The sequence below is a fragment of the Desmodus rotundus genome, chromosome 8, assembly GCF_022682495.2.
Source record: "Desmodus rotundus isolate HL8 chromosome 8, HLdesRot8A.1, whole genome shotgun sequence".
Taxonomy (NCBI): domain Eukaryota; kingdom Metazoa; phylum Chordata; class Mammalia; order Chiroptera; family Phyllostomidae; genus Desmodus; species Desmodus rotundus.
Genome location: NC_071394.1, coordinates 107558613 through 107579372, shown reverse-complemented (window position 1 = coordinate 107579372; position 20760 = coordinate 107558613). Strand labels below are relative to the sequence as shown.

General features: G+C 36.6%; 1 protein-coding gene across 4 annotated transcripts in view; it reads left to right on the top strand.

The window, feature by feature from the left end:
- ATP2C1 (ATPase secretory pathway Ca2+ transporting 1) overlaps positions 1–20760 on the top strand; it is a 108719-nt gene that overhangs the window by 32008 nt on the left and 55951 nt on the right. For 3 of the 4 annotated variants that reach the window (XM_024565793.4, XM_024565795.4, XM_024565794.4), the window contains 3 exons: positions 15066–15176; positions 17203–17319; positions 20086–20175. In XM_024565793.4, the coding sequence (XP_024421561.2) occupies positions 15066–15176; positions 17203–17319; positions 20086–20175 (318 nt within the window). Of the gene's footprint in view, positions 1–14845; positions 14900–15065; positions 15177–17202; positions 17320–20085; positions 20176–20760 lie in introns of all 4 variants that reach the window. The other variant, XM_045199653.3, reaches the window with a different exon arrangement.

Sequence of the window (20760 nt, the reverse complement as noted above, 5' to 3'; positions counted from 1 at the left end):
TCCTTGCTGGTTTAGCCTGATTAGCTTAATTGAGTTAGGATGGAAGGTGGCTGGCTGCTCCTCTCCACCTTCAAGTGGATGTGATCTTGGATGAGCATGCTGCTTAGGTAGAGGTGTTGATAAAATATTAAACAGGATAGAGCTGAGTAGCACACGTAGTTGTACTGAGTTATTAATAATGTTGGCTCACCTAGCAAGAAATATACTCATTTTAGCCCATGTGTCTTCATTTAATGTGACAGAATTTATAAAATGTTTGTTGACCTTAGAAGATTGAGCACTTAGTATTCTAACCTTGTGAGAAATTCTTAGACATACACTGGTTTTCTTTTTTTCACAAGTTTCAAAAAACATCTGCTGTATCCAAGTTTTTTTGGGTGTGTGTGGTGAGTGAGGAAAGTGATAAGGTTCTTTGCACCACAGTTGCTTTTGGTTAAGAAAGTTTGTTCTTAGAACTCTTTAAAAAACAGCTTTATTGAGCTATAAATTCAGATATTATATAATTCACCCATTAAAGTGTACAACTTAATGATTTTTGGTATATTACATTACTAATTTTTTTAGTTGTAAAATATATTTAACAAGATTGGCTGTTTTAACCTTTTTTAAGTATAGAGTGACATCAAGTACATTCACAGTGTTTGAACCATCATCACTGTCTAGTTCCCAAACATTTGCACCACCCCAAACTGAAATTCTGTACCCAGTAGCCACTTACTTAACTCTCCATTTCCCCTCCTTCCAGCCCCTGGAAATCTCTAGTAGACTTTCTGTCTCTATGGATTTGCCTAGTCTAGGTACATCATGTAAGTGGAATCATACAGTGCTTTTTGTGACTGGTTTATTTCACTAATATAATGTTCTCAAAGCTCATCCCTATTGTAGCATATTTCAAAATTTCCTTCCATTTTGACTAAGGAGGGACGACTTTTATTTTGCTATTTGGTTTCTATTTATCGTATAGCTTTTTTGTCCCTTATTTCTTGCATTACTGATTCTTTTTTGTTCAGTTGATTTTTTTTTTTTTTTTGTAGTGAGCATTTAATTGCCTTTTGTGTGTATTTCATAGCCATTTTCTTTGTGGTTATCATGAAGAATGCATTTAACATCCTAAAGTTATAACATCCTAAATTTGGATTTATACCAGTTTAACTTTTCAATAACATACACAAACTGCTTCTTTACCTCTCTACCCTTACTCCTTTCAGTTTTTGATGTCCCCAAATTACATTTTTGTACACTGTGTATCCAAAAACATAATTAAAAATACATTAGTCTCTTAAATCATGTAAACAAAACATGGAGTTACAAACCAGAGTTACAGTAATACTAACTTTTAGGCTCAGTTGCTTTGAAAAGATGTATTAGTCTCTTAAATCATATAGAAAACAAAAAATGGAATTACAAACCAAAGTTACGATAATACTACTTTTTATAATTGCCTATACATTTACCTTCACTGAAATGTTTTCTTCTCCATATGGCTTCAGGTTATTGTCTAGTGTTGTTTTATTTCAGTCTGAAGGGCTTTCTTCAGCATTTCTTGCAGGACAGGTATAGTGGTAATGAACTTTCTCAATTTTGTTTATCTGGGAGTGTCTTAATTTCTCTCATTTTTGAGAGACAGTTTTCTTCCAGACATAGGATTTTTGGTTGATTTTTTTTAAGTACTTTAAATGTATCAACCCACTGCCTTATGGCCTTTACAGTTTCTAGTGAGAAATGTGCCAGTTATCTTTGTTGTTGACCCTTAGTATGCAGGAAGTCACTTCTCTCTTGCTGGTTTCAAAATCTCTTTGGATTTGCCTGATTATTATGTGTTTTGGTGTATCTCTCTTTGAGTTCATTCTATTGGCGTTTTTTTGAAATTTTTGGTTGTTTATATTTGTGTTTCATCAAATTTCGGGAGTTTTTGGTCATTGTATCTTCAGATATTCTCTGCTTCTTTCTTTCTCTTTTCTTTTTCTGAGACGCCCATAATGTGTGTGTTGCACAGGTTGTTGGTGCCCAACAGGTCCCTTTTGTTCTGTTCACTTTTGTTCAGTCTCTTTTTTTCTGTTTCTCAGATTCTTAAGTACCCACTGATGTCCCTTGAAGATTGCTGATTCTCCTTCTGCCTGCTTGGATCATCAGGGGGGTTCTTTTTAGGTTTTGTATTTTTTGATTGGTAATACCCATTTTGTTCATGTCTTTTTTTTTTTTTTTTTTACTTTTTTCACATATTCCTTTAGTTCTTTGAGTATCTTTAAGGCTGTTATTTTAAAGTCTTTGTCTAGTGGATCTACCATCACATCTTTTTAAGGGGTTTACTTTTTTCCTTTGAAAGGGCCATATTTTCCTCTTTTGTTGTGTGCCTTGTGATTTTTGTTGTTGTTGAAAACTGGACATTTGAATCTAATAATGTAGTAACTCTGGAAATCAGATTCTACCCCTTCGTTGGGATTTGCCCCCCCCCCCCCCTTTTTTTTCTTTAAATCATTGTAGGCTGTTTCTGCACATGGCATCAGCTTCAGCTGTAAACTTAAGGTCTTAGATCATTTCTGAGCCTGCAGTTTCCTGAGCATGCATAGTGACTTTTTAATTTCCCCATATGTGTGGTCACTTTGAAATGTTCTTGTCTTTAGTGTCTGGTTCTCAAAAGGGGAAACAAGAAAAATGAATAGGGGGAAAAGTGGTTGTTGGCTTTTTAAATCTTCTGGAAGTCACTTCATCTGGAGGGGGAGGTGTAGCAACAATGGATGCCTTTTTTTTTTGTATGTACCTCTGTGATCAGAAGCAGCATTCAGCAATCCCCATATTTGGAGCATACGGTGCGTTTTGCTTGCCCTTCTTGCCTCCCATATGCTGTGTGCCAGCTGCTCCAGGACCGTGCACAGCTGCCTGCCATGGCAGGTGGTTGGAGAGTGAGGGTGTGTGTGGGGGGGGTTTGGGGGGGGGACACAGTAGCTGCTCTTATGCTAAGAGCTGAAATTGACTGAGATCAATTGCAGTTTACACCCTAATCCTTCTCCTGGAAGCTGCAAGCCTTTCATAGACCCCAGAGATGCAAAATGATTATTTTAGAGAGATTCTGCAGGTGTAGATGTTGTCTAGATTGGGAGATAGATTCCTGGTGTTTCCTATTCCAACATTTTCCAAGAACCCTATTCTTAGGTTTTTTAACCTAGTGTCATCATGGTAAAATTAGTCCTCTAAACTTGATGTACTTTATTTTCTTTTAAAGATTTTATTTATTTATTTTTAGAGAGGGGAAGGGAAGGAGAAAGAGAGGGAGGAAAATATCAATGTCTGGTTGCCTCTTGCACACCCCCTACTGGGGACCTTGCAACCCAGGCATGTGACCTCATTGGGAATTGAACCTGCGACTCTTTGGTTCACAGCGGGTGTTCAGTCCTCTGAGCCAGTGCTAAACTTGATTTACTTTAAAAATTGTGGATTAGCTGATCAATTTAAATATAGTATAATCATTAAGAAAAAAGAACTTTAGAGTTAGACATTGGTTCAGTTCCTGGTTGTACCACTTACTAATTTTGTTGGTTTCTTTTTTCCTTGGACAAATTACTTCTTCAACATTTAATTTCCTCATCTATAAAATAGGAAAAGAATAATGTCCTTTCAAAGAGTTTTTCAAGGGTTGAATGAAGTAATGGAAGTAAAGCCCTCAGCATCACCACTGGCAGTTAACAAGGTGAAAAGTGTAAATCTCTTCCTCTTACTATTACTAGTCCTTTTCTTATTATAGCTCCTCCAGCTACTGCTGTGGTAACATTTATAAAGTACAGTATACTGAATCAGGAGTTTCGACTTTTTTTAAAACTCAGAGCTTCAGAATTACAAAAATATTATACTTCTCGCATATCCTTTAAGGTAAATAATTCATTTTTTTTAAAAGGAAAGCATCCTGTGGAAGTTACATAGCTAGAAATTTTTCTCCTTTACACTTCAGGGTTAAAGCCGTATAGTTAACAACTAAAAATTCATTCAAATTACCTATTCATGCCAAATTGCTTGTGGATACTTCGGGTTCAGTAGTACTCTTTTGCAGTGTCTTTGATTGTACCTTAGTAAAAGAATTGAAGGTTGAAACAAGGAATTAAAAATATACATGTGAGTTACTGATGACATCATATAAATTACTTGTTATATAAACAGGTGCTGAGGGATGGGGAACTTGTTTGACTAAGAGACTTTTGATTATCCTCTCACTTTTCACCTCTCTCAGGGCATATTTTTAGCATGGGAACATGTATTTTTATAGAAAGAAGCCCAATTATTCATAAACAAGTATAAGAACCATCCAAGTATTCTGCAGTTATTTGTAACACAGAACAAATAGAGCATTAGCATTTAAGTGAAAGCAATTGGATCACTGAATCTCTTTGACTTCATTAGCTACTTTGGATGACAACATTTGTGTCCCCGTCCCCCTCCCCAGTATAAATCAAGAAAGAAAAGGTTTAAGTATGAACTTCTTGGGGTTAATTAATTCTTAACTATAGGAATGTACAGTTTTGTTTAGGCATATAGTTTTAGTTGAAACAGTTAAGGAAGAAGTCTGTTAATGTATTCATTTGTTCTTTTAATAGTTTTTGAGAACCAAATGTGTGCCAGGCATGGCCAGTGCAGGTTTGTGTGACTCACAGTTCTTGGAGCCATTGAATTTACAGTGTAGTGGAGGAAAGAAGACATGTTTGGAGGAGCTGTGATACCTAAGTGCGGTTCTAGGGGGTGACTAGTTAGTTCAGAGTTGTGGGGGAGATGTTACAAAAAGACTCAGAAGGAGTGAGGCCTGAACGCTTTGTAGAATATGGAGCGTGCAGAGCTGGCCGTGGTTTCTCTTGTCTGCAGAGATGGGCTGCAGGCATTGCAGGTGGTCGGACTGAGTGGTAGACTTCTTATCCCTCATAGGCCACTTAGAGCGGTGTGGTTTAGGACTTTTTACTTAGTTAGCTATCCAAACAAATAGATTGGTTGTATATCTTACTAATAATAGAGAGGCTAGATCATCCTTTTTATGCAAAAAGGCAGCATCATTAGGACGTGTAAAGCAAACTTGTTTGTGTCAAGTAAACTATATCTAATAGAATCTTATGGTCTCCAATAATATTTCCTTTTAGAGATACTCAGGTGTTGTGGGTATTTAAAGTGAGGTAGGACAAATGGTTTCCTTGGGGGGCAGGGTCAGAATGCGATTGTTTAGTAGAGTTAATGAAAGCCTAATTAAAGCTTAGATTTGTATTTTTATTTTATTTTTTGTTGTTTATCAAAACCATTGTTACTGTTTATCAACACACACAGTAACACAGTACCAGTTTCTTTTGGCCTGGAAGGGAAACAGCTGGTACCAGTGCAGGCAGAATTCAAGTTGCCTGACTGGTGAAGCAGGAGACTATCTGAATTTCTGATGTCTCAGCTTCCTGTGTAACCTGACTCCTCAGTTCTCTTCATCTTTTTATTGTCCATATACAAAAGTGGTGTTTTCTTGACTGCTGTTCTTATTCCTATTGGGGCTTGATTTTTCTAAACATGGCTTTTGTTAGTGGGTACTGATCAAAATATCATTTCCCTGATTGTGTCCTTGGAAACAACTTAGGTCATTGGTTAACAGAAACAAAAGTATTGAGTAGTGGATTCTACAAAAAATAAACCTAACCATTGAGTAAAAGGGCCATTTTTTTTTTTGACAGCAGGTTATCAATGTGAGCTCCTTTGCATTGGTTTGTTCATTTCATGTAAGACTTGTGTCTCGGTTGGATTACAGATGGTTTTCAATTGCATTCAAAAGACAACAGCTGGTAATGAATGCCAGAGTCTGTTTCTGAATCTTTCTTAAAGAGTATTCTGTGCTGAACATTTAAATGAAACACTTCTGCTTTTATTTGACCTGGACATTTAAAAAAATCTAAAACTTGGGATCAGATGAATGAAATTTGACACGAGAATGTGTGATTGATTTTTTAAATTGTGCTGTTGTGGAAGAAAGTATACATTTACCTTATAAAGTACTTGAAGAAGGGCTTTGTTCTTGAAGCATGTATATTAGAGTTTTTTCAAGCTGGAGGTAATATGGCAAGTAAAGTTGAAAAGGGTCAGTGATTCATCCTTTACTTCTGTGTATCATAATAGGATAAGAAATGAACTATATTTGCCAAAGAAAGGGGTGAGGGGAAGAACCAAGAATTCTATCCAGTGGGATAAAGAAATTGCCAGAAGGGTGGCAGAGACCTGCCAACATTAACGCCAGAGTTACATTGACCGAATGGCTGAGACAAAAGTCCACTTACCACCATGTAAAACATTACTGAATGTATGATGGACTAGATAGGCAGAAAGGAGGGTTGGTAGGATTCCTGTAATATTCTTTACTTATTTACCTTTTTTTAATTTTAAGAAAGTTCGTAGTATTCTGGTAAGCATGAATTTATTAGCAGGTAAGCATGGGAAATGAAGGGTAGGCATGGGGAGAACTAACTTAAGGTTGGAATGCGGGATTTTGACTATATAATCTAAGGCTGTTGACAAAAAGAACTATAAATAAATCTAAGACTGAAGGCAACCCCCCCCCCAAAAAAAAGCCTACCCAAATATTGTGTTAGTAATTTTTTTTCCACAATGGTATGGTTAGAACTCCAGAACTACTCTGGATTCTAGATTAGACCAAATAAGTATATATAATGGTGATAATGAAAGCCAGGCTTTTCACTGGAAGAAGAAAGAGTTAAAAATAAGGAAAGGGAAAGGACTGATCTGAAGAGTTGGGTCGGAATTGGCAGCCTCAGTGTGCACTCATGGTTTTTACCATATGCATAGATAAAAATACAGGTAGATAGGCATTCGCGTGTATATGTGTATAGTCTGGTGTGAAGGCCTTGAAGCCATGACACTTCCGAATGATATTCCTCAATAAAAGGAACCAAGGATCTCTGGAGAAATAGCTACTTCGAATTCTGGGGTGGGGAAGATAAGAAGATAAGCTTGGAACGGCTTGTGATGCCAGGAATTAAGGAATTGCTCAAAAATTGGTGAGAACATGTTAAAAGGACATAGCAGGCAGCCCGTTCAAGGCTCTCCACTGGCTAAAACTGGGACAGTTTCAGCAACAAAATAAAAAAGAGGATTCAAATTAATAAATGTAGATAGAATGGGTGGTATTAGAAAAAAATCACCATTTGGCAGCCACTATCGTTACTGTTTCAGTCAGGTGTTTAAAATAAAGTGAGCAAAAGTGTAAGGTGTATGATATTTTACATAGCCTCAGAGTATTTCCCTACAAGATACTTATTACGTATAAAGGGAAAACTAGTAACTTAATAGTGGGAAAAATCTTCAATATCACTTTAGCCACTGTGATCAAAATTAACATCACCAGTAGTGGGACAAACCACATTGTTCTTCCTCTTTGTTTATTGACTTATTTTTTAAATAGCTCTTAGTCTAAAATTGTCTCTTGTTTTCTTTTTCTTGTAGTTTTATTTGTTGACAAAATCAAGTTGGTTGTCCTGTAGAGTTCCCCACAGCCTGGAATTTGCCGAATGCACTCTTTTGAAGTAATTTAATGTGCTTCTCTATTTCCTGTAAATTGATGGGTAGTATAAGAGTGTTGGCAGTACATTATCACTTTAGGAGAATTCAAAGGCCTTATCCTTGGGATTCTGATGCAATTGGTCTGGATTTCTGGCTGTAAGAATATTTAAAAGATCCATAGGTGGTTTTAATGTGCAGTCAGGATTGAGGACCTTTGCTGTAGACCAAGTTACCACTGGTGAGATTCAGCTTCAACTTTTTTTGCCAAGAATACCTAATAGCACCTCTATTTTTAATCACCTCAATCCCAGCTGATTGTGAAGGCAACTAAAGTTTGAGAATTGACCACATTCCATCTTGCCTTTTAGATGATAAGACTGAATTTTTGTGTTGATGTCTTTTTTCTGATGTAGTTGGTAGAAAAAATAGGGACTTGCTTGCATACTGTAGGAGAGGAGACATTTGTGGATGTTTCTGAATACTTAGTTATGTATGTCACCCTAGATATGTTTGGTGCTTCAATTTGGATTTCATTGATTATAAACCTAATCCTTGGGTATATAGTATTTCATAAGAATGTTTTTACAGGGCCCTTCCTTCCCATGCCACCATTTTTTCATTGGTTGGGCTGAACAGTAATCCAGAGCCGATGAGACCTGCTGACTTTGAGACACTTGCCAGCTTCTGCTGTGCTCTGTGTCAGCAGTCTGGTGCTTGGAGAACTTCATGAGGGACAGATAGACCTTGTTGCATGGCCACTACATTTACCAATAAAATTCAGTGTCAGGTGATTGGAAATCTTGATCTCAGTTTTTTCAAAGGTGAAAGACACGGACTTGTACAAGATAGTCTAATAGTACTTTTGGTGCTGAATATTATTAGGGACTTTGCAGAGGGTATCAAGATGACAAAAACCAAGTCATATCCTTGTGAAGATGTAGAGTTGGGATGAGGCAAGAACATAAATGTTATACCATTAGTGTTACCTTAGGGGAAGGGAGCTAGTATTTGAAAACCCACCATATGCTGGGCACTGAGCCACACACACTTGTAAGTGGTGTTTCTGTAGTTCTTGTTGAAATCCAAATAGGTATTATCTCAGTTTTCTGCTGAGGAACTAGACTCAGAGAATTTAAGTAACTTGTTCTGGGTTACACAGATGGTAAGACATAGAATTGAGATTATAAATTGGGATTTAGTCAGGTCTGACCTTGACTAGAGCAGTGGTTGTCAAAGTGTGGTCGCTGGACGAGCAGTATCAACATTCCTGAGAACCTGTTAGAAATGGACCTTCTAGAACCCACCCCTGGACATGCTGATTTGGAAACTCTCAGGTTGGGGCCCAGTAACCTGTGTTTTAACAAACCCTTTAGGTGGTTCTGATGCTCAATACTAAGTTTGAGAACCAGTGTACTGGAGGTTTTCTATCTCCTCCTCCCTTTTAAAGATGTAAAACTCTTTGTTTAAATACCAGTTGTTACTGTTTTTTTTTTTTCCTGAAACCAAAACATGAAATATGTAAAAAAAGCAAAGCTGTTGTATTTGAAATTGGAGTCGGACCTGAGACCTGTCTTGTCTTCTCAGCTCTGATGTTGGGTTAGATGGCTGCTGTACTGTTACCCTTCCCAGCTGAACGTGGGAAAGTGTAGATATCAGTGGACTTGGAGAGCATTACAGAAGAACACCGGTTGTCTTGTTCTCAGCCAGATTAATTAAAGGAACGTGGAGTCATTTGGTCATCTTTGGGACAAATATTCACCACTCCTAATAATAGTGTCGTGGTCCTTCCTACAAAATACGGCTTGAAGATAAGTGCCCAAAGTACAAATTATCCCTTCTACCTGGAGGGTGTTTTTATGCACGTAAGCTTCTCTGTGTTGGTAATTACAGTCACATTTAGGTGGAATTATTTTGTGTCATTTACCTTTGGCTTTAATCAACAAGCAGTTGTTTCTTAAATTGAGTGGGTTTGTTTGATTTCTGTAAGTCATTATGGACGGTTCTCATTTGGAACTGCTGTCATCAGTAGTGTCTTGTTGAAACGGCCATGTCACTGTTATTACTGTTTCCTTCTGCCTGTAAGAGCCTTCCTCACATTTATGTAATGGCATTGTATGGTTGGGTTCTTAGAGCTCCCAGGGTAACCCTACTTTCACATGCTTTAGCTATTAAAATAACTGGAGAGGTGCCTAGGTTTTCAAGTTTAACACCTAGCATACCAGATTTGGGGGGACATTAGGTGTCTTTTTGATTACTTGCAAGTAAAACTTGGAAAACATTTATTGTTGAGTTGACCTGAAAACTTTTAATAACCCTTATTTAACACTCCTGAACTCTGCAGAGATGAAGTATTTTATTTTTCCCCGTGGCTTGACTCGTGGTGGGTAATTTGGGCTATCTTTGCCGATTTGTTTTTGAAAATCAGATTTCTGTCCATGTGCTGCATGAAGTGACAGAATTTGCAGAATGGATTTTTCCCTAGGGGTAGTTTATAAACCTGTGACAGTAGCTCATTTTGGAAAGTATTTACCTTTTAAAAGTAAAGTACTCTAAGGCTTGCATTTAATCTAACCATACTTTAATCTTTCAGCCCCGTTTTCTAGGTCAGTGATTATCAACTTTGGCTGTGCATTTGACCCACCCTAGGGAGCTACTAAAAATACATTTTTCGCTCCACCTCAGACCTAATGATTCACACTCTATAGGGATGGTGCTTGGACACTTGGATTGAAACAAAAAAGATCCCTGTTTTAGTTTGCTCTTGCTGCTATAACAGAATATAATAGACTGGGTGGCTTAAACAACAGGCATCTATTTCTCATAGTTTTGGAGGCCTGGGGAGTCTAAGGTCAAGGTGCTGGCCAGTTTGGTTCCTGATGAGGGCCCTCTTCCTGGCTTGCAGAAGGCCATCTTTCTGCTGTGCTCTCACATGATGGAGAGAGTGTACAAGGTCTCTCTGGTATCCCTTAAAGCGCAGTAAGTCCTTCACAGAGGCCCCATATCTAAATACTATTACATTAGGGTTTAGGACTTCAACGTGAATTTGGGGATGGGGGAGATACCATTTGATTCACAGCAGCCCCCAAGTAATTTTAATTTGTACAAGAATTGGAAACTGATGTATAACAGTGCTTAGACTAGAAAATGTGAGTGAATCACCTGGGAATCTTGGTAAAATCCAAATTTGGATTTAGTAGGTCTGTGATGAGTCCTGATGCATATAGAACCCATATTTAACTGAATTATTTGTATATCCTAAAGATCTGAAAGTTTCTGCAGTTTTTAAAAAATTTTCAGTATTTGTTCAATATTCAACAAATTTATTAAAAGGGGTATTTATATTACCTGTAGTTTGGTAACATTTGTTTCTAGTATTATTGTTCCTAGCTGATTTGACAAAATTAATTATGACTTTCGTTCATGCTCTTCTGCAAAAAGCACCAGGTCATACCCACACTTAACCACTTGCAGAGAAGCACATGGTCTGTATTGCTGGCATCCCACTGTCTGAAGCTTCAGAGTCCTGTTATTAGGGCACCCTTGAGACTTCACTAAAATATCTAGAGAACACCCAAACATTCATCTCCTAACCCACTTTTCCAATAGAGGAGGGCTGCCTTACAAATACAGAATTAAAAAAAAATTGAAATCTTGGTTGCTGCACACTTGTTACTTATGGTATATACTCTGAATAAATGAGTACATCTATGCCTCCTAGAGTTACTGTATGTGAGGATATCCCAAAGAGTGGGAATTAGAAGAAATGGGAAAATGTAGAGAAAATATCCTGCTTTAGCCATGCTCAACACCAGTCATCCTCAAGAAGAGAGAACCATGCCTTTCACAGCTATGGATTGATAAGTTAGCTGCTCACACTTTGGAAAACACAAATGATTAAGTCTTGATTCACCTCAGAAGTCCTTTGGGACTCAGAGCAACTCATCTATTGCTTGTTCTTGATAAGTAGGTGAGTCTAGCACATGTCTAGTTGACTGGCGTGACTGATTCCTCAGGACCGCAAGAAGCCAATTTGCTCAATAGCCTCAGTGTAAGTTGTCCATGTTTATTCTAGTAAGTCTTCTGTGTTTATTCAGAGACATGGGATAAAAGCACCTGGAAGTCTCACTTTCCAGATACGAATAAACTGGCTCAAAGGACATGGCATGAATTTGGGGGCTCAACTCTAGCTTTTCCAGGTAGTCCCATACTGCGGAGGGCTGGATAAGCCACTTCTTTTATTTTTATTTTTTTACACTTGTCTCTAATTAGTTTTTAAATGCACCCAGTGAAAAATTCTAAGCTTGTCTTATTTGGGTAGGTCTGGGTCATTTAGTACAGGTAGAGATGCATAATGAAACAGTTACTTCATTCTAACCAGATTGGCCTAGTCACACACAAATTAGGTTTCCATTGCTGTGCTGGAATGCTTCCTGGGTGTGTCTTAGTCGTTCTCTGCCAACAGTTCTTCTTGGCTTAGCTCAGGAGAGTTTTCCCAGAATACTGAAGGTTATAACAGTGTTTTTCCTCTGAATTTTCAGACTTAGTTAATTACCATTGTTGGTAATTTGTATTATAGCAACTCTTAATATGTGTGGTTTTGGTATGACTTGGCTCTCCAAACTCAATTATTTATCTCTGCAGGATATATAGACTTATGAACTTGGTGGTTGTATGTATGGTCTATTCTTTAAAAATTGCTAATTGGTTGCATGAATTAGATCTAATAAATGCCATTATTTGAAATAAATGTAAAGCAACTATGAAGATATGGTTAATCCCAGGGTATTTTTAAATTTATGTAGATTAGCAAATAATGCCTAGTGCTTGAAACCTGGGACCATAGACAATGGACTTCTGTAATAACATGAGAAAGACATAGCATATCTGTAGATGGTGTACTTTCAGATGATTAAGATGACTACTTTCCACTAAACTTATGTGATCTTTTATAATTCTCAAAATGAAGCATTAGTAAATCATTCAAAGATTGTTTTTGATCTGAAAACACTCATTTAATCAGAGAAAATTAAATGTTTGCCTGAATAATAATTAATAATAATAATAATAATAATATAAACTAGCTGCCAAATTTTTCCATAGTGGCTACACCTTTTGACAGTTCCATCAGCGGTGTAACAATGTTTATTTCTCTACATTCTCTCTAATACTTGTTACTATCTGTCTTTTTAAGTTTAGCCATCTTAGTGCGAGTGAAGTGGCATCCCGTAAGTGAAGTAGTATTCCCTTATGGCTAATGATTTGGGGGATTTTCTAGTGTGCTTATCGGTTATTTGTATATCTCTGTAGAAATATATATTCAGAAATTTTACTCATTTTTAATTGGGTTATTTGTCCTTTTATTATTGGATTATAAGGGTTTATAGATACAAGGCCTTTATCAGGTTGTCTTTTTCACTTTCTGGTGTTCTTTGCAGCACCACAGTTTTAAATTTTGATAATGTTCAGGCTTTTTTTGTTTGTTTCTTGTACTTTTAGTGTCATGTTTAGGGAGTGATGGTCAAGAAGATCTAAATTCAGTGTCTTCTACGAGTTTTATATAGTGTAAGATCTTATATTTAGCTTTGAGTTAATTTTTATACATGGTGGAAGGGAGGGGTCCAGCTTTATTCTTTTTGTGTGGCATCCAGTTGTCCCAGCACCATTTGTTGAAAAGTCTTCCAATGTTCTTTACCGTGGTGAAAAGAACTATTATTCAGCATATAAGAAAGCTAGAGATCTAGTATAATATCTTGATATATGTGTCTAGTTTATCATCATGTCCTGTCATTTTTACCTCCTCTTATATTCCCGTTCCCTACCCTTGTCCAAGCTACATTGATCTTTTGTTTAGACTGGTGGTTCAAATGCTGTATAATTGAATGTAATCCTGACACAACTTCAGGTACTTTTTGTCCCCATTTTATATATAAAGAAACTGAAGTACAGGAATCTTAGAAATAAAAGATTTTCAAAAGATTTTCCTAGTCACATTGTCAATGCAAGCAAAGTCAGCATATCGATCCTGCTTACTTTTGTTTTATGATCTCAAAAGATAAAATAACCATGTCAGACTCGTTAGGTCTCATTGCTTTAAGAGTCAAGTGACCCGGGGGGAAATTTTCTCCAATATTTAATTGAGGGATGGTCCTACCTGGTTTTATGGGTTTGAAAGAAGGCATTCAGTGACTCTATATCTGTTCAGCTTTTATGACATCTCCAATGTTTCTCTTAAAAGAGGTTTTAAATTTCTAAATTATGTAAAAATATTACGCTATAAAATAATTTCAAGATTTCAGCCTGTCTGTAGTTTCCTCAGAATTTGTAGTCACTAATATCTTGCCATTAAGAGTGGAAAAATAACTTCTGCTCATTTCTTTTAAGGTACTTACACATTTAACAATGCCTTTCTAATAAATGAGATTAAAAACACATAGTATTTGTTTTTGAACTTGGTCACACTGAGGAGATCCTTTTTTTCCACAGCTCTTTATCATTTTATGGAGTAAGTGCAAAAACTTTTTTATGGATACAGGCCTCCAAAATGACATTTTAATAATAGGAACTTTAAAAATTCTTCTTCTTTGATCTCATTTGTTGTCTTAAAGAAGTGTTGCCCTAAAAAAATTTTAGAGGAATATTTTATCTTAAACATGTTGATTATCCAAGATTGAAAACGTTTCACCTGAAAACGCAAAGACTGTGTCTCAGCAGTGAGACGGTCACTTCAGCGGTGGTACTGTTTTAATCAGTGGATGTGTGACAACTGAAGCGTTTTCTTTGAAAGTTTCAGTGGGGAACTTTTTTTCTCTCTTTCTCCTGCTTACTCAAAACTTTTTGCAGTAAAGAACTCAACTCAGGGTCCATGACAAGTCTGGGTTCAGGATTTACTTCTAGAAGTGTGTTAAACAGCTTTTGCTGGGTACATACTTTTGAAGCTGCCTACCATCATCTCTGTGACTTACTCTGCTCGTTCACAGTCCCTTCACTAACCCGTGCATCCTCTGCTTGTGTGGTCTCTTTTGCTTTTTGTTTTTCCTCTTGTTTGGGACTTTAGATCTGACTCGCTGTTTTGGTGCTTCAGTAGAGTAGCTAGGTGTCCTTTCTGGACAGTTAAGAAATGAGCTGACCGACACGGGTAATAAAATGGCGAAAGTGTAGCTCTTCCTTGTCCTTTGTGTTGAACATAATAAGTTTAGAGGATTATGACTACATGCAGTCATTAGGACCTGCCAGACAGGACATCCGTTTTACTTTTTACTCATCACGCTGCTGTATAAGTAGCATCTTTTTAATTTAATGTGAAAATTATTTTGTGTTCTAGCCGGCCGTGGTGGCCTAATTTTTGAAATGTGCTTTCTGGAAAAATCAGCACATGGTTAGTATAAAATTATCTTGTACTAGATACTCATTTTTAGTCTGAAAATATTTGTTTTCTGACTGTGGAAAATAAGTTGCTGTGGATGTTTGAATTTTTATTTATTCTAGACTGCATAAGAAATGTTTGGTATATACAAATATTTTCCTTTGGTTTAATTTTCTAGGTTGCACGTTTTCAGAAAATTCCTAATGCTGAAAATGAGACAATGATTCCTGTATTGACATCAAAGAAAGCAAGTGAACTACCAGTCAGCGAAGTTGTGAGCATTCTCCAAGTAAGTGCTGGGCGGGGGGAGAAAGGAGTGGATAGTAAAGTCCGTCGCTTTGGCCCTAGGTCAGTGCTGTCCAATAGAACTTCTGTGAGGACAGAAGTACTCTCTACTGTGCTATCCATTCTGGTAGTCACTAGTTAGACATGATTATTGAATACTTGAAATGTGGCTTGTTTAGGGGAGGGACTGAATTTAATTTTACTTAATTTTTATTTACTGAAATTTAAATAGCTGCATGTGGCTAGTCGCTACCTGATTGGACAGTGCCACTCTAACTCATTAGCATTACCAGGACTGTTAGTGCTATGTAAGGATTAGTCGAATTAAGAAAATAATTAACTATTAAATAGAATTAGGAGTTTATCTTTTTTTAATGCGTTTTCTAAAGTAAAAGCTAAGTTCAGAACTGCAAAAAACTTTAATCTTTTTCTAATTTTGAAAAGCACAATCTAATGAAACCTGAAGAAAAGACTATTTTTTATTTTTCCTTAGGAATTCACATACTTTAGTGATGGCATTAAAAATATTGCCTATCCTTTATTTGAGGGTTTTCTTTTTTGATTGTTGTATTTATACTCTGTTTTAAAACCACTTATTTTAAATCTGTTTAAGTGTTGCAAGACTTCATTTTTGGAGTGCATTATAAAACTTAGGCCAGAGAAACTAATTATTTTAGGGGTATGGATAATTTCATTCTTTTTTTTTTTAAGATTTTATTTATTTGTTTTTACAGAGAGGGGAGGGAGGGAGAAAGAGAAGGGGAGAAACAGTCGTGTGAGAGAGAAACATCAATCAGCTGCCCTCTCAGGCATCCCGAGAGGGGACCAAACCAGCAACCCAGGCACGTGCCCTGACCGGGATCAAACTGGTGGCCTTTCTCGGTGTGGAACAGTGCCCAACCAACTGAGCTACACTGATCAGGGTTAATTTCATTCTTTAGTGATAGTTACAATAATGAACTGTGAGAGGCAGTGGCTAAAGAATGTAGGTGGTATTCATAGAACATAAAATATCCCAATAACCAGTTCTTCTTAACTTCATTGTTTTGAGTAATTTAGGAACCACAGATATTCTGCCTGAAATACTTATATACAGTATTTTGCCATGTATAATGCATACTTTTTTGTCCAAATTTTTGAGAGAGAAATAAGGATACATATTATAAAGGGTAGTACCTGAAACAACCTTGTATCTGTTTTTGTGTTTTGTAATTATTTGTAAAATAAAATTTCTTGTACCACAATATGTTAAAAAATAAATGCTAAAATTCCTTTATAATACAAAAACAAGTATCTAAGTATAAATAAATAAATAGTTGAATTAAATAATTAAAATGAGAGATTTTTTCCTGAAATTTTGGGCCGAAAACATGGGTGCGTATTATACATGGGAGTCCATTACACAAGGCAAAATACTGCCCTTTATGATACTGTCCTAGGGGAAAAGGTAATAAATACCATCTTCAAAGTTTTGATAGGCTTAGAGAACAAGGAAGGTTGTTCTAGCCCATTTAATGTTCTTTTGGAGAAACTAATTTTAGAAAACAAAACAACAATGAAATCAAAGAAAGATAATTAGAATATACTGATATTTTGCTTTCTATAAGAGTGGCTGGTTTGTAGTCTTCCTTTTTCTCCCACAGGAAACCATTTTTATTTTTGTTTTTGTTTTTGTTAATTAGACTCTTACTGCTTACATTTAAAAAACCAATTTTATCCAAGTATAATTTACGTAAGATAGACCATACCCATATTTAGTGTACAGTTTGCATTTTGGCAAATGTAACCACCACTGCAGTTAAGATAGAGAACATTTTCATCATTCGCCAAAACTCCCTTATGTTCCTTTGCTGTTAGTCCCTTATGCCTCTGGCCCCAGGCAACCACAGATGTGCTTTCTGTCACCATATATTAGCTCTCACTTGTACAAGTTCCTGTAAATATGGTCATACAGTAGGTACTTGTTTGTGTTTTTCTTCTTTTGTTCTCTGCCAACGTCTTCAGTAACTTTTATATGTAAATTCTAATAGGCGGATCTTCAGAATGGTCTAAACAAATGTGAAGTAAGTCATAGGCGAGCCTTCCATGGCTGGAATGAGTTTGACATCAGTGAAGATGAGCCACTATGGAAGAAATATATTTCTCAGGTGAGATATTATTTCTTCCTTTGTTGTGTCATTTACATGTATTTTTGTCAGTGTAGTTACTTTTGTGAAGTTATTTCTGAAAGGAAGTAATTTTTTTTTTAATTTTAATTTCTTATTGTTATTCAATTACAGTTGTGTGCCTTTTCTCCCCATCCCTCCACCCCACCCCAGCTGAACCCCCCTTCCTCCCCCACCTTCACCCTCCCCCTTGATTTTGTCCATGTGTCCTTTATAGTAGTTCCTATAATCCCCTCTCCTTACTGTCCCCTCCCCACTCCCCCCTGCCCATTGTTAGATTGTTCTTAACTTCAATGTCTCTGGTTATATTTTGTTTCAAAAGGAAGTAATCTTTAAAAATGTTTTTTTACCCAAATTTTTCCATTGTTAGTGTATACTGTCAGGTTGGAATTTCTATAATTTTTAGTATACAAGTCTCCCAGGGTTTATAGACACATCACACAGTGGTGAGACTGTTAATAGTAGCTTCCTTTGCAGATGTCTAACTTACACTTTTTAATTATAGGAATGCTAGTATTTTTTTAAAGTAGTATGGTCAGCTTGGAAAATTAGTAAAAGTAAGTTTAGTAATTTGAATCCAGACCACCTGGGTGCATATTTCTCCTTTGTTTGTAGTATCTGCATGATCTTATTTGCCTTGTTTATAAATGGGGATAATAATCTTAGGATATAGTAAGCCATCAATAGATGACAGCTATTTTTAATAACATTTTATCAATAGCCTACTGTTTTCAGGAAGACTTATTGTAGGGTTTTTCTTATCTTGACAACAAGTTATGCTAGTGTGAAAAGTTCTAAGAATCCTACTTCCAGTTTTCGAATTGTAGGGTTATTTTGCCAGACAGATTCCTTTTTAGTAAAGAAAATTTCTAATGCCTTTTAACCTGCAGATTGTTTTCTTTTTTTTTTTTTTAAACAGGGATCTGTGTTTAACTTTTCTAAAGGGCCTTGTCTGTTACTGAGCCCAAATTTACCAGTATTACGTGTGCAAATGAATTTGTCTAAAGTAGAAAAACTGAATTTTTAGACATTAAAAGAACCTGTGTGTGTTTGTTTTGTGTTTATGGAATATTTTTTATAAGCGTATTTGTATTCTGGCATTTCCATATTCCCCAGACCTTCAGGAAGTTTACTCTGGGTTTATAAACCACAATGGTTCAGCTCATTCCTAGGCAGTATGATTTAGTGTTTTACTTTCTTGATCCTCTTTCAAAGCTAGAGTACCTGCATCGCGGGATTGCTGTGAGAATGAAATGAGACTGTGCCTATAATGTAGTTAAGTGCAAGCAACAATTGATAGGAAATATTAGTTGTCAGTGATAAAGCATTAGTTGACTCTGCTTCTCTACAGATAACACACTTTGTTGTTTTGCCAACATTTGTCTGGAGCCTGCAAGTGGTGTCCTTAGTACTATGGCACAGCTTTTTTAGGCAGAAATGGAAAAACACCATGGGCCTTGTCCTCAACGTGTGATGGATGATAACATCTAACACTGAAGAGGGTCTTATGGTTTACACAGTGCTTTAATACATAGTCTTAGTTGATCCTTACCACAATCTTTGGTACAAGGTACTATTTTACTAGATGAAGAACCAGTGGGGCTTAATGAGATTAAAAATCACACACATGTGGCAACAGCTGGATTCAGACTGGAACTCTGATTCAGTCAAATATGTGGTTTGTCAGCCCTGAACCACGTTTCAGTTGTTGTATTTTGCAGGAGCAGTGATTTATAGTCCTTTTTGCATTAAAGTCACTTGGGGAGTGCTCTAAAGATGCTGAAGCCTGGGCCCTACGCCTGGAGATTCTGATTTAATTGGTCTGGTGTGAACCTGCGCGTTAGTTAGTTCTTCACATGATCCTGGTATGAAGCAGGGTTGGAACCGCTGCACTAGGGAATGGAGCCCTAAAGGAAGTGGGAGGTGGTGGCATCTCACCTCAGAGGGGTGGTACCCAGCGGTTGGGGCTCTCTGCTGGGATGGGTTCTTTGTAGCCTGGTCCTTGGCGGCTTTGACTGCAATTGGCACTGCTGCATCAGAGGAAGAGATTCTGGCAGCAGAGCTCTGACGTTTAGGGAGTAGGATGTCCCAGTAAAAAAAATGGGGTGGCTCTGGTGCTTAGTCATTTAAGTGCTTCCTGATTGAGTTGGGACTGTAGTCTTGTTTCTTTATATACTATTGGTCTTGTCAGAATGGATATCAGGCAAAGCAGCCTTAGGAAAAGGCTGCTTCTGTGGAGAGATTCTTACTTTCTGTTCTTTGCTGCCCCAGGTGGGTTATTCCTGTGGTATGTGGGTCAACCACCGAGTTGTAATCTGCACTAATTTTTCCTTAGTGTAGGAATGTTGAGGAATGTTTTAAGCTAATAATTTAGGTGTTGGACCCAGTGTTTCACTTAAATCTTTAGCTTAAACATCATTTTCCACTTATTCTAGCTTCAGTAGAAATTCAAAACAGCTATATATATTAAGTTAATATACTGAAATACATGTGCACTATAAGAAATTGGTAACTTCTTCGTTTTAAGTATTGATACTTAATTTTCTTTTTATCTGAAAGGGTGATGTTATAAAGTGGTAACTTAAACGTAGTTAAGTGTAAATTTTTTGTTAATTGAAGAGATAAATAAACTAAATATAGGCTTGTAATTCCTAATCATGCCACAATTGTTTTTTCTTTTTTCAAGCTTTTGGAACCCAGCTATCATTCATATAAAACTGTTGAATTGCTGTTTGTTTTTACTTTCAGTTTAAAAATCCCCTTATTATGCTGCTTCTGGCTTCTGCAGTCATCAGTGTTTTAATGCATCAATTTGATGATGCTGTCAGTATCACTGTGGTAAGGACATATATATGTTCATATTTTACACTGTTGGTTAACCATATAAATTAGGATTGGCTTTTATTTTGGAATATGAATTAAGAAATGCCTTAATGTTTTTTCAAGGGTTTTTTTGGTTAATATCCAACTTGCTTTTTGTTGTAATCTCAAAGCATTCAAGGGTTAGTGATTGGCACGTGAGAATTATTTAACAGTTTGGTAATATTTTATAATAATTTTCAATTTGTTTTACTTTCCAATTGAGAATACATTTTGACTAAGTGAACTAAAGCCTCGTGTTTGTGAAACTAAAAGTATTATTTAACAATGCATACTATATTTACTATGTAAGATTTTACTCTTTCCAGCTAGGTTATTCTTTCGTTGAAAGCTTTCTTCTCTTTTCCTTTTCCTTGCCCCTTGTTTCATTGTGCTGTAAAAATTTATAGCAAGTACAACCATTGATTAAAGCAAGGGTGTCATGCTTAAGAACATAGTAGACATTAATGTAGAGGTGCAATTTTTGAACTCTTGCCAGTGGATTCCCAGCAGTCTCTGAGACCTTTCAGGGAACATGTGAGGTCAAAACTATTTTCATGATAT